This window comes from Lygodium microphyllum, chromosome 28, assembly GCF_053477565.2.
Source record: "Lygodium microphyllum isolate KBCC chromosome 28, Lygodium_microphyllum_v1.1.10, whole genome shotgun sequence".
In the NCBI taxonomy this organism is placed as follows: Eukaryota; Viridiplantae; Streptophyta; class Polypodiopsida; order Schizaeales; family Lygodiaceae; genus Lygodium; species Lygodium microphyllum.
The window spans coordinates 107,795,196-107,807,829 of NC_141162.1; the positions used below are offsets into that span (position 1 = coordinate 107,795,196).

The following is a 12,634-nucleotide window of genomic DNA, read 5'->3' on the forward strand; positions in this document are numbered from 1 at the left end:
CTACAGACATCCTGCTCAGAAAATGGCAAAGCAATGAGTGTGTAAAAGGCACACAAGAAAGTTGCTACTGCATACATCGACTTGCACATTCCAGGCATACATCTGGCTTAGAAGCTTTAAAAATAGGCTGGACACCAGCTTAGCCCCGGGATACTAAAGAAACAATTCAGATCGTCAGGAAATTAAGAAACATCAGATGACAGAAAGTGTAAGAAGCACAAGATTTTCAATTCCGCTATTTCTTGCACTCAAAATCACCGTGTGTATGGTTTTCCTCAATCTCTTTTTCTTTGCTTGAGGAAGGATACCACATAGTTTGGTGCAACATACAAGAGGATGCTTTTGAGCAAATGGCTAACACCATGTCTACTAGGTACCACCCAAGGTCATTCATCCCGCAACAGGGCCTTGAGTGCATGTGCTTCTGAGGTATACCTTAAAGACATCAAGGTTGCAAATCAAATGCAAACTCCACCACAAAAGGAAACAATTTGTGAACAGTCAAAAAGAATGAGGCTCGCACAGTACCATGGTGCAATACTAAACTAAGACAGTTATATGGTCCTGGCAGTGATAACACTGGTGTAAAGAAGTGTGCCAATGGCATCACAGCTATCAGCACCTGCTTGATTACTGGACCCAAATGGAATTCCCAACTAAAGTTGGAAGTTTATACCTCTTGTTCAATCAAATGCAAGCTACAAACCAAATGTAAACAATTAAATATCAACGACTTCAAATCTGCCATATTCATTAGAAATGCCCACACAAAGGAAACAATGAGGATGAAAGAAAAAGAACACGAGGCACCAGTCACATGACTGGAGTCCTGTAATCACGAATGTTGATCCAACCCAGAGAACATGAACCACTCGGAGAATCATGAAAATTTTTCTCATACAAAAAATTGTCCAAAACCACATACAAACTCCAAAGAATAGATTAATGAGAACCATCAAAAACCTGATGGACAAAGAATAGCAGTCTCCGAGGGCAAAGGGGTACAATCAGAAGCCCCTCCCTCGTCATTGGCAAACATCCCCAACCAAGAACATGCCAAATAAACAAACACACCACCATCCTAGCCATGCTGGCAGTCGAGCGAGTCCATACAAAGATGCAAGATAAGCTACTCAAGGACTCTACTCAAAAACTGAGCTAAGCTAATGGTTATCATATGCAATGTACAGATGAACATAGGAGAAAGTGACAATCTGATGGCATGATATGAGATGTGCAATGCCACAAAGGTTTGATCTACTTATTTACTGTCTATCAAAGCTAGGCATCAAAACATTCGGTTGAGTGAACAAAGTCTGGATCTTGTTGACGGGGCACATCAGGAAACTTAGCATTCTGTTGGGGCCTCCCTGACAATGTACCTATACACAGCTAGCTTCTTCTTCCGAGAGGCTGAGTTGTCAATTGTGAACACCACCTTTCCAGGTTCTGTGGCCTTGAAGGAATTTCTCAAAGGTTCCTCTGCTGCTCCCATCTTCTTGGGCTTCTGCACAATCACAGTGTAGCTGCCTTCTCTACTTGGCACAAACTCCTCTCCATATACAACGTCCCATCCCACAACAATCACATCCCACACAACTGTGCTTCCAGGCTGCAGCAAATTGAAAGAAAAGCACCAAGCATTAATGTCAACATCACTATCATATAACTTTGCCCTACAATAAAAATTTGCTTAGTGGCACAGAAAAGGACACATACCTCCAGAACAGGAATCTCAATAGTTTGCTTCTCACCAGCTTTTACTGTCACCTCTTCAATTGGAGCCTCAACATCCTCAAACTCTGAGTCGTCTAGCCTGCTGAAACCACCATATTGGACAGGCACATTTTCTGGAGAAATGTACCTGGAAAGAAAAGTCTATGAGATACTAAGAGTCTGTTAAGCATGTGAAACAGGAGCCCCATCAGGTTGTGGCACACAAATGAAAGCTGCTTATCTCTTACTTGAATAGAGTCTCTGTAACTCCCCCAGGTCTGGCCACCACAATCTTGCTCTTAGATCTGGGTGTTACAATTTTGCCATGCAGTGAATATAAAGCTCCAAAATACCATGGGACATTGATGAAAATCTGCATAAAGCATAGAGCATAAAGCATAAAAAGACATATGGGACAACCTCAGACCATGGACAGCTACATGAACACACGGGGTCTAACACACACACTCACAGGCAAACACAAAATTTCAGAAACCACAATCAAATCCATGTAAGCAATCAGATCAAGCCCGAACAAGCACAAAAATAGAGTTTTCCGAGGCATCATGCTGATGACAAAACTCTGTACAAGTCCCCTTCATTGCTTGACCAGACAATATGTGTGAATGATGGGGAATCATACTGACCTGCTTAGCGACCAGCTCTGGGTAGTTATCTTGTAGCAAAGACAATATCTTCTTGGTAATATTCCTGCGTTTTACAAAGCCTGGAGAGTCCTTAAGGTCTGTGATTTGGACCATGGAATGCACTCCACCAGCACTGAAATCAAGCTTCTTGATGCCTTTCTCCAACACCTGAATCCTCCATCTCAAGAATTTGTTGAACTCGTCTTTATCTCCGAACGTCTTCCGGTAGAGCTCCTTATCTTGGAAGACCCCATAATTATTGTAGCAAACAGGATGCCCTTCTTTGTCAACACCATGCATATATGCAACAGAATCAAACCCTGAGCTGATATCCTCATCAACAAGATTATCGGTCTCAAACTCTTTCCTCCAAATTACTGTATCTTTAAGCATGCCAAATGCTTCATTAACTTTGAAATCCCTCGCACGCAGGAACTTGAGTAGTATTACATCAGTGCGCTCATCGCCCTTGGAGTGGAGCAGTGGTATGCCCCACAATGCCAAATCTTCAAAGGAAACAGGAGTGTCCTCGTCCATGGGTATGTCTCTAGAAGCAGTCTTTGCATCTCCATCTCCTTCTGGTGCAGGTGCCTCCTCAGCAGCAGCCAACAGCTCTTCTTTGGGCTTCTCATCCTCCTTAGCTTCAACAAGTGAAGCCACGGTCTTGACAACCTCATCCTCTTCAGCTATGACTGACGGTGCAGCATCTGTGCCAGTTACAGATTCATCCACCAAAGGAGTGTCATTAGTCACTGCAGCTTCGGCAATTACTGATTCCTCAACGACAGGGGTGTCAACAGTAGCTGCAATTTCAGCAGGTGCTTCCATGGCAGTGCTCTCTTCTTTCTCCTCAACTTTTGCCTCCTCTCCTCCCTCTTTCCTTTCTTCCTCCACGTCTTTCTTCTCCACCTCCACCTCACGAGCCTCTACAGCAGGCTTTGGTGGGGCCAAGAAGGCATTGGTCTTGATAGCCTCCTCGATTCTGGCCTTCAATTCGACCAAGGCCTTCTTCTCGGATTCCTTCAAATCCTTCACATGATAGCTCTCCTCCTTGAATGCAGAGGAAGAAGTGGTGTCCTCAGTGGGAGAGGGGCTCAATTCTCTGTCGGTCCCCTTCTCTGGAGCGTCAGACTCGACGACAACGGCCTTGTCTTGAGCGTCAACAGCCTCTTTCTCCTCCTCGGGAGGAGAATTCTGCTCATCTGCGGCAGCAGCGGGGGAAGGGGGGAGGACGTCGGCTGAGGCTTCGGCAAGCTTCTCAGGGGACTCTTCTGGAAGCTTCTCGAGGGCGGGGGCGTCCTCAGGTAGGGCAGAGGGAGGAGGGGAAGCCTCTGCTGGAGCGGACAGGGGGGCAACTTCCTCAACCATGGCAGACAAATGGGAGCCGCTAGAAGGAGACGGGTAATCTCTCTCTCTCACTCTCTCAATGCTCTTCTGTATGTGATCAACCTATAGCTGCTCTCCCGTCTCTCGGTACTATGCTGTATGTGATCGAGCTAATAAGCTATGCAGGTGCTGGCAAAAGCTCTCGTAAGCTATTGGGCTATCGGCTGAGTGTGATCACGCTAATAATAAGCTCTGGCTAGGATGCTGCCCTCTCTCTCTCTAAGTAGTGGCAAAAGATAAGAGAGAAACGTGCTGTGGCTTGATGATCGCAGGGGCGGGGCGACACAGGGAGAGACAGAGAGAGAAGGGGGGCGCGGGGGGGCTCCAGCTTCCAGCTAGACGCCCACCCACAGCACAACACAAAAGGAAGCACTCGCACACTCGCAAAAGCCCCTAGCCATGCCGTCGCACGATCCCCGCCGTCCATGGCCGGCGCATAGTGCCATCCCGGCCGTCCATCTTGATTGACAGCTTGCACATGCATGTCCCCAGCCCCACCTTGTAGGCCCCCTGGACTCCCGTCCCAACCCCCACACCCCCGGTTGCATTTACATCACGCCTAGCCAGCAACCGTCTTGGGTCCCAGCTATGATCCTCTATTCTCATCATTTCCCCATCTCGCAAATCAAAGGTGCAATTTCATTCCTTCTTCTAATCTCAATTTAGGCCGGCTCCTAAGGCTGCGTCACATGCCATCTGTTCTTCTGCAACCTTTCAGACGTACCCAACACTCGAGTCTTAGAGGGGATTCACACAGAGACGCAGAACTGCGGCTTATGCATTAAATGCTTCAAAACTATTTTGTTTGCCTCCAAACTAAGTCAAGTTTTTGCAGTCTTTTGGCCTTTGAAGTATCATTTGGAAAATGGAAGCTTTGTTTACAGGATTCATGATAAGAGTTGTATCACGCTAGGGTGTAGCAAGGATAGTTGCAGGCGGGCTGTGGGGGATATTAATCCCACTCCCATATAGTCATACAATGAGGGATTAGGGGGAGTGGGGTTTGTTGAAACCCCACACGCACCACTAAACCAAACCCAAAAGGGTGGTTTTAAGTGAATTGTAGCATCACTAACAAATAAGAGGAGGGATCAGTTGTCAACAAGCAAGAAGGAAGAATCAAAACGTACCAACGTGAAGGATTTTCATAAACTATCATTTATTATGACTAACAAATGAAAACATTCAAGCATCTACAACACCTCCTGTGAGTGACGATACCTTACTCCTTCATTGCCTTCCTGTTACCCCCACTATACCTTGTGCGACATAGCTCTAAATTGCTAAACTTAGCCCTATGCAAATCAACTCTTGGCAATAATGCTATTATGGGATTCAAGGTAAACCATTAAACTCAACCCTATGCAAATCCCCTCTTGGAATAATGCTACATATTGTATTTGAGACATTTTTTTAAAGTATAGCTAGCAAATTGACTTGCATGTGACCCATTCTTTAGCCCTCATCCTTGATATGGAAGGTATTCATTTTACTTGTGAAACTTCATACAAGTCTAGTTTTTCCCTATGTATGGAACAACCTTCAATAATGCCACACACCTATCAATTTTAAACCTAATTCCACCATCTTCACTAGTCATAAACCAATTCTAGGTGCAACTTAAGACCATGGAGTTACTGCTCCTATAATGAAGGTTAATTTACTTATAATATTTCAAAAGCAAAGAAAATCTTATGAAGGGAGAAGCCGAAGTGAGAGTACGAACAAGCGTAAGCAATGAAGATATATGGAAACTCCAACGATCACAAATGTGTGACCAGCCTCCCTTATTCTATTAGTCAATTGAAAGAATAAAGAATGAAGTGACAGTGATAGGTGCCCGCCACTTGTAGTGTATAGGTAGATGGGTATTGTTAGTGTAGTGCATACACAAGTGACATAGGCACAGGTGGCTTTACCCTCAGCAACCTCCCACTTAAAGGCAAATGTGTCTCTAGTGAGGAGAGAATAAGAAAAAAGTGACAAAGTAAAAATGTAAATAAGTTACAACATGATGAGGAAAGACATCATCCCATCCAATATCCATCATCTTCCTAAGGAAGGTAAAACGCTCTACCGAGAGACTTTTAGTGAACAGATATACAGGATTTTGGTTAGCTAAGATCTTGACAAGCTCAATGGACTTGTCCCTAGTGACCTCTCTGATAAAGTAGAAATGCACCTCAACATGCTTTGTCTTCCAATGGAAGACCAAATTCTTAGCTAGCTAAATACTCATAAAATCCAAATGCGATGTAGGGACTGCATCAATAATACCAAGGTTTGCTACCAAACAACCTCATCAGAGAGCCTCCTTGCAAGTCTCAATAGCTACCACATACTTTGTCTCTATAGTAGATAGGGCTGTGCATTTCTACACCTTGGACATCCAAGAAACAACACCTATAACAAAAGTGAAGACATAGCTAGAGGTGGACTTTTTACTGTCTACATATCCTACATAATTAGAGTTAGTGTACCCCATGACTCCTATATCCTAGCCACCATAATATATGCATATATCTGCAATGGCCTTAAGGTGCCTCATGATACCCTTCACCACATCCCAATGCCGCCTGCCAGGTTTAGCCATATAGTGTACCATAACTCCCATTGCAAATGTTATGTCAAGACGAGTGGCTATTGTGGCATACATCAAAGTGTCCACTACAGATGCATAAGGGATCTTGGCTATCTCGGCCTTCCACTCATTTGATTGCGGACAATCAACTGACTGACCTTCACATGAGAATGTAAAGGATAGTCAATAGGCTTAACATCCTCCATATGAAATCACTCAAGGGACTTCTCAATGTACTCCTTTTGTGATAAGTAAAGGAGTCCATTAGAATGATAGCATATGATGCGCATCCCAAGAATATGCAAGGCCCATCCCATATCCTTCATCTCAAATCTCTTCTTAACTGGCTTTTCAAGGCATCTAGCTCTCGGGAGATCTCCTAACAATCAACAAATCATCCACATAGAGTATCAAAGTCATAAGGCTACCATCATGTGCCTTCTTCATGTATAAACACGGATCCATATCACTACGAGTATATCCCTATGAATGCATGAAGGTATCAAACTTGTGGTAGCATTCTTTAGGTGCTTGCTTAAAGCCATAAATGCTCTTTCTCAACTTGCATACTAGGTGTTCTTTGCCTTTTTCCTCAAATCCCTTATGTTGTTTCTTATAAATCTCATCATGCAAGTCCCCATGTAAGAAAGCAGTCTTCACATATATCTAATAGAGGGTGAGATTTAGCTGCATAACTAAGGCCAAAACCAATTGTAGGATAGTCATCTTGAATATAGCAGAGAAGACTTTATCAAAGTCAACACTATGCTTCTGCTTACGAAGCAACGCCTTGGATATCCATCGTGGCGTTGTGCTAGCTCTCCATGGATGCCTTCGTCTATAAGGCTTGTGGTTCTTTCGTGATCTTTTACAATATTTGTAAGTTCAAGCCCTATCCTTGGGCTTGTCTCCTAACCTCCTTGTTTCAAGTATGGCCTCACTCACTGGTTTTCTCTGTTCAACCTACGCTTGTATAAACTCTTTCAACAACTCCTTACTCTCATTACTAGGCTTGCTTGGTATGTCAGAATACTCCTTGCCCTTCCCTCCAGGTTTGGTGAGGTCACCCTTGCTAAAAGTTGTGATTATCCTCACACCTGGTAGTGCTAGGTGTATCCTCTGTGCTATATAGTCGGCTTCACACTTCGTTGCCTTTTTGAAGGGCCTTCCTAGGAGGATTTCCTTTCCACAATTCTCACTATTTGGAGGAACATAGAACAGGACTGGCAAGCTTTATGTTTCAATAGTTACAAGGATTCTGCACTTCCCTAGAAGTGCTTGTGGGTGTTCCGTGTAAGGATTAAGAGTTGCCTTAGTCGGTTTGAGCTCTGGTTGACCTAGTAGAGTCCATGCTTTGTAAGTCAAGATATTGAAATCTGCTCCTTCATCAATGAGAGCATCAACACTATGCTCTCTTTTTGCGGTGAGTTTGACCCTAAGATAAGCAGGTGGCACTATGTCTTGATCGTCCGGGTCTTGGTTTACAGCTTCAAGCCTTCTGATACATGCCTTTGAGTCCCTAGTTGCACAGTCAGACGTGGATTCTCTACGAAGATCTTGGGTTGTCTGTGCAGCGCTGCTCAGGGTACATCTATCGTCAGGATTGTCATGTCTAGTCATCACCGCATTGGTAGCTTGATGATGTTGCATTCTGCTTTGACTAGATGCAGTTTGAACACAATGTACATGTGTCCTTGTAGTGTGGTCTTTTTGCCCTTGATGGTGGCTGGATTGGCCCGTTGAGGTTCTAGGATCTCTTTTTGCCTCTATTCGGGTGCGGGCTTCTGGTTGCTCCTTTTCAAGTGAAAATCCATGCTTGTGTAGAGCCATTACTGCCTGAGGGTCTAAGTTAGAGGGCTTGTCACGGCCCGCGTTTTCTCTCCAACCTACTTGGGGAAGGTGCAAAGCCGGGGGTTCGGGGGGCAGTCCCCTCCTTGACCCGCAAGGCCGTTACGGTATACACCATGCACAGTTTGGAGGATTGTTCAGCCAAATCTCAAACCACTTGCTCGAAGTTTCGGCCCAATGGTGGATCTATGATGTGCCTTTCACTCTATGTAGCCTATGGGGTCAATTTCGGGGTTCAGAGTTTTTCTAAATTTGTGGCCTCGCTTGTTTTTGGGTCCAATCAAGATTTTTCACTCAGCGGTTTGCGTCTAAGTCCGTGGTCTCGGAACTACCTACTTCTAGCTGAGCGGTTGTGCCCTACTATCTTGCCTATTCCGTGTGCCAGAATCAAGTTCTGAGCGTCCTAAGGGCTTTTGACAGTTCACACTGCTAAGTTCTAGCCGGGTCAGGTCAAGGTCTCTGAAAATTTGGTGAAACTGTACACTCAGTCCAACTAGTCTGAATTGTAGGGTCCAAGTGCCCGGTTCAGCACGTCCGAGGGCCGAGTGGCAAGGGCTGTATGTAACTATCCGACTGCCAAATTCGACCGGTCTGAACCCCGGATGTCCGAGGGCCGAGTGGGCCAAGGCTGGGTCAGGTGGCCGAGTGGCCCGAGGATAAACTCTAAGGTAGTTCGAGTGCTCGATTCGGACGGGCCGAGTGTGGGCGTCCGAGTGGTAGTGGTCGAATGGGTCGAGTTGGCGGTCCGAGGGCCGACTTTGGACATCGAACCAGAGTAGTCGTCACTCGAACGCGCCAGGCGCCGCGCGTCTTTTCGTCGAACCTCATGAAATTCGCCATGCCGGGTGCTGGAGGCCTTCCCCCTTGTCGAGCAGCTCCAGATCCATCCTACTTATGTAGGGCAAGGTGTAGAATTGCCTAGGCTGGCCAAATATCTCTCTGATGCCAAGATTGAAGCGGGTCCCCTCACCAAGCTTTCCTCTTCTCTCCTACTCTCTTGAAACCCTGCAGTGCACAATGTGGCCTTTCTTGCCACTTGTGGCCCTTATACCCCTTCCTGGGTATGATATTGATGCCCCCAATAGCTCACTTGCCGATCTTAGGCATCACAAGCGAGTTTTTTACCACTTTTGCATGATTCTTGCCCTGTTTTTGCCCTATTTTGCAACAATAAACCCTAGTGTTTATTTTCTTTGTTTTCTCCTACTCTAATGCATCCAAATCACAAAGTAAATACCTACACTACTCCATCTCACAACATCAATCTCAAAAAGCAAAAATCCTATTTTCCAAGGAGATCAAATACCATCTTCAACCCCCGCACTTCCTACCCATCTCAAGCACTGGTTCGGGGAAAACTCTTATTTCGATGCTCGATTCGAAGCGCGCAAGAGCTCAAGGCTTGAATCCATTGGTACCAGCAACGGAACCAAAATGTGGGAGCTTTCGCTCAACCGCCAAGACCCACTGACCGCTTATTGCTTCAAGCGTTCCTACCTCTCACATAGCCGACGAGCCATCCATATCTACGGGTGTAGTGAGCTTACCTCCATGCCGTTCGAGTTACCTCCTCTCCTGCACACTCCGGTAGCTCCACGATCCATGTGCAAGCTTCAAGCAAGCTCCATCCTCAAGCTCCAGCTCCAAGCTCCATCATCGCGAGCAAGAGAGGAGAAGAGAAGAGAAGAGAAGAAGAGAGGAGAAGATGGAGAGCTTCTCCATCCCACGGTCCCTCACCCTCACACTCTCACATTCCCTCTCTCAAGCACAAGCTCAAGAAAGCAAGAAGAAAAAGAAGAAGAAGAAGAGAGCCACTTTTTGCCACACACAAGAATGAGCTTCTCATTCACTTTTCAACTTTATATACAAAACCCTAAATCCCTTTTGGGCGGTCATCCCCTCTTCCCTTTTTTACATGGCCAGCCATAGCCTAGGTCCTTTTTCCCATTGTCATTCTATCTTCCTAGCTTCCTTTCCGCCACCCATCTATATTTACAAATTGCACGGGTGAGAGCCTGGCGCTCCTTGAATTAAACCGCGGTACGCTTGCGCTCTTTTACATAAGTTTTGTCTTGCGCTTTTCCTGGTGCGCCTTTGCCTTCCATTTCTCTTGCCTTGGCCTTTGTCTTTATCTTTGTCTTTTATTTTAGCTTTCCAGATTTTCCACTGCCCCTGGCACTCTTTTACAAGATTTCAAGGTGCGTCTTTGTATTTTAAAATGCACATTTCCCCTTTTGCAGTTGCCTTGGACTTTTAAGGTTGCCCTTGCGCTTTTGGCCTTTTCTCCTATTATTTATTCAATTGAGCTACCTTTTTTCTGTCTTTGCCCTGCATCTTTTTTATTTCCTTTTGCTTTCTTTGTGTTGGGATTAACAGAAGTGAAAGAGAAGAAGCAAGGTTCGAGCAAGCAAGCCACTTGTAAGAAGCTCTCCCATTCTTCTACTCTTTCCCTTGGACAGTGCCTGTGGAGGCACCAGAAGCAGGGCATAGCAAAAATCTCAGATTGCAATGAGATTTGCTATGTTGGCCATCCGATGTTATTTCAGGCTCCGTTTTAGAGCTGCAAGGTTGCGGATAGCAGTTCGAGATACCTTGCAATTTCAGCTGTGTCTGTCATATACAGGTGCACAGGTTACAGATTTCAGATCTGTAAGTTCAAAGGTGTTTACCAACGAATAAACACAAGGTTTATCTGCAAATTGGTTGCAGATTGCATGTATTGTTGAGCAGACAGTGAAAAAGGCTGTTTGGTGTATTGTTGTGCACTACACATGCTGAGGGTTGCAGAAGATTTGCTTGCTGTTTGGTATTAGTTTTGTGATAATGGCATAGAACAGTGGAAACCCCATCATTGAGAAGCTCGACAATAACAACTATTTTTCATGGAAGTTCTGTGTCACGAACTTCCATATTGAAAAAGGCCTCTACGAGTTTGTGTTAGGTGAAGAAAAGGAGCCAGAGGTGAGTGATCCTCCAACTGCAGAAGAGACAAAGGCACGGAAGGAATGGAATGCAAAAGACAAAAAAGTCATGTATTGGTTGTCTGCAATAATTGACAATAATATGCTAGGACATATCAGAAATGCAGAGAATTCATATGCAACTTGGACCATACTTGAAAGTATGTTTTCCGTAAATACAAAGGCACGAAATATTCAACTCAAGCAAGAGTTGAATACATTGAAGAAAGGGAAGATGTCTATCAATGAGTATTCACTGAAGGTAAGGAGCATTGTAGATGCCTTAGCAACGATTGATGCAATGCCCAATGATGATGATTTGGTGTCGTCTACCTTGGGTGGACTTAACAATGAAAAGGCTTGGAAGTCTTTTGTAACTTCTGTATATGTCAGAAAGCCATTTCCAGATTTCAATGAGTTGGTCTCCCTTATGATCATGAAGAGATCAACATGTAGAGTGAGATCAACATGTAGAGTGAGATCAACATGTAGAGTGAGACATGTAGAAAGCCATTTCCAGATTAATGATGGACCACCTAGTTAGATGGGTCCACACGTCTACACTTAGCACGTCGGTGGTCATTATGACTCTCACATGGCCACTGACTCATTACTTATTATATTCAGGTTGTTACACCTATTTACAGCTAGCATGGTTATAGTGCCAGTCGACTAGTGTAGTTGGTTATACATTGTTTGACTTAGTAGGCCACAATGCACAAATGTTGTATCTTATCTATACTTTGTGTACATTGTAAAGAGTGTGAAAGAAGAAGAAGAAACCAGCAAGAAAACATTTTGGCCTCCATCTCTCTTCTTGTCTCTTGAGTGAGCTTCTCCTTCTGCATTCTGTGTGTGTTCGGCGCAGCATCTTGAGCAAGTCCCCCCACCACACGATTCTTGACAAATTGGAGCTCTAAGCACTAAAGTAAACCCTCTCGTATTTGTATTATAGCATGTTTGCTATATAATATAGCAAATAATAGATATTTGGGGGACTCGAATCAATGCCCAAAGCATCTTAAGACGTGGGCTAAACATCCACCAATGATCCTAGCATCATATAAGCATCAATAGACATGGGTAGGAGCTTGAATAGTGGGTGAAATGGTTGTCTCTATTTTATGGCATCATGCTACCCTAAATATCCAACCGTAAACAAAGGTTTAGAAGCTCAAGATCAATGCCCAATGATGAATGCCAATGAGAAGAGGGTAGGGAAGCAACGCCTAGTGATTAGTAGTATTAGAGTAAGGAGTAGTGCTATTGTCAATGTTAGGAAGAAGAGGCTTGAAAACAGGCACAATCTGAGCTATCCACACTGACTTTGTTTACTACTATTGTTGGCCACACTCGAATGGAAGAAGCTACAACAATCAATAAACCTTGAGCTATAGGTATTCACGAGGCGAAGCAAATTGAAGAACAAGCTCCTCGGACCAATGCTTCGATACCAATTGAAGGGAGAAGCTAGACTGAGAGCATGAGCAAGTGAA

General features: G+C 44.6%; 1 protein-coding gene across 1 annotated transcript; it reads right to left on the minus strand.

Moving 5' to 3' along the window:
• Positions 1-861: 861 nt before the first annotated feature.
• LOC148011844 (patellin-6-like) lies at positions 862-4,082 on the minus strand. The gene is made up of 4 exons (XM_087670095.1): positions 2,364-4,082; positions 1,965-2,089; positions 1,720-1,864; positions 862-1,612 (listed from the first exon to the last, which is right to left on the minus strand). The coding sequence occupies exons 1-4, from the start codon at positions 3,729-3,731 to the stop codon at positions 1,349-1,351; spliced, it is 1,902 nt and encodes a 633-aa protein (XP_087526221.1). The 5' UTR covers positions 3,732-4,082; the 3' UTR covers positions 862-1,348.
• Positions 4,083-12,634: the final 8,552 nt, after the last annotated feature.

What these genes read in the sequence shown, in the direction of transcription:
- LOC148011844 (XM_087670095.1), bottom strand. Translation starts at nt 3,731, where the DNA reads ATGGTTGAGGAAGTTGCCCCCCTGTCCGCTCCAGCAGAGGCTTCCCCT. An exon ending in CAGAGCTGGTCGCTAAGCAG is followed by an intron (nt 2,090 to 2,363) that starts GTCAGTATGATT and finishes TGCTTTATGCAG; the next exon opens with ATTTTCATCAATGTCCCATG. An exon ending in GTTACAGAGACTCTATTCAA is followed by an intron (nt 1,865 to 1,964) that starts GTAAGAGATAAG and finishes TTTTCTTTCCAG; the next exon opens with GTACATTTCTCCAGAAAATG.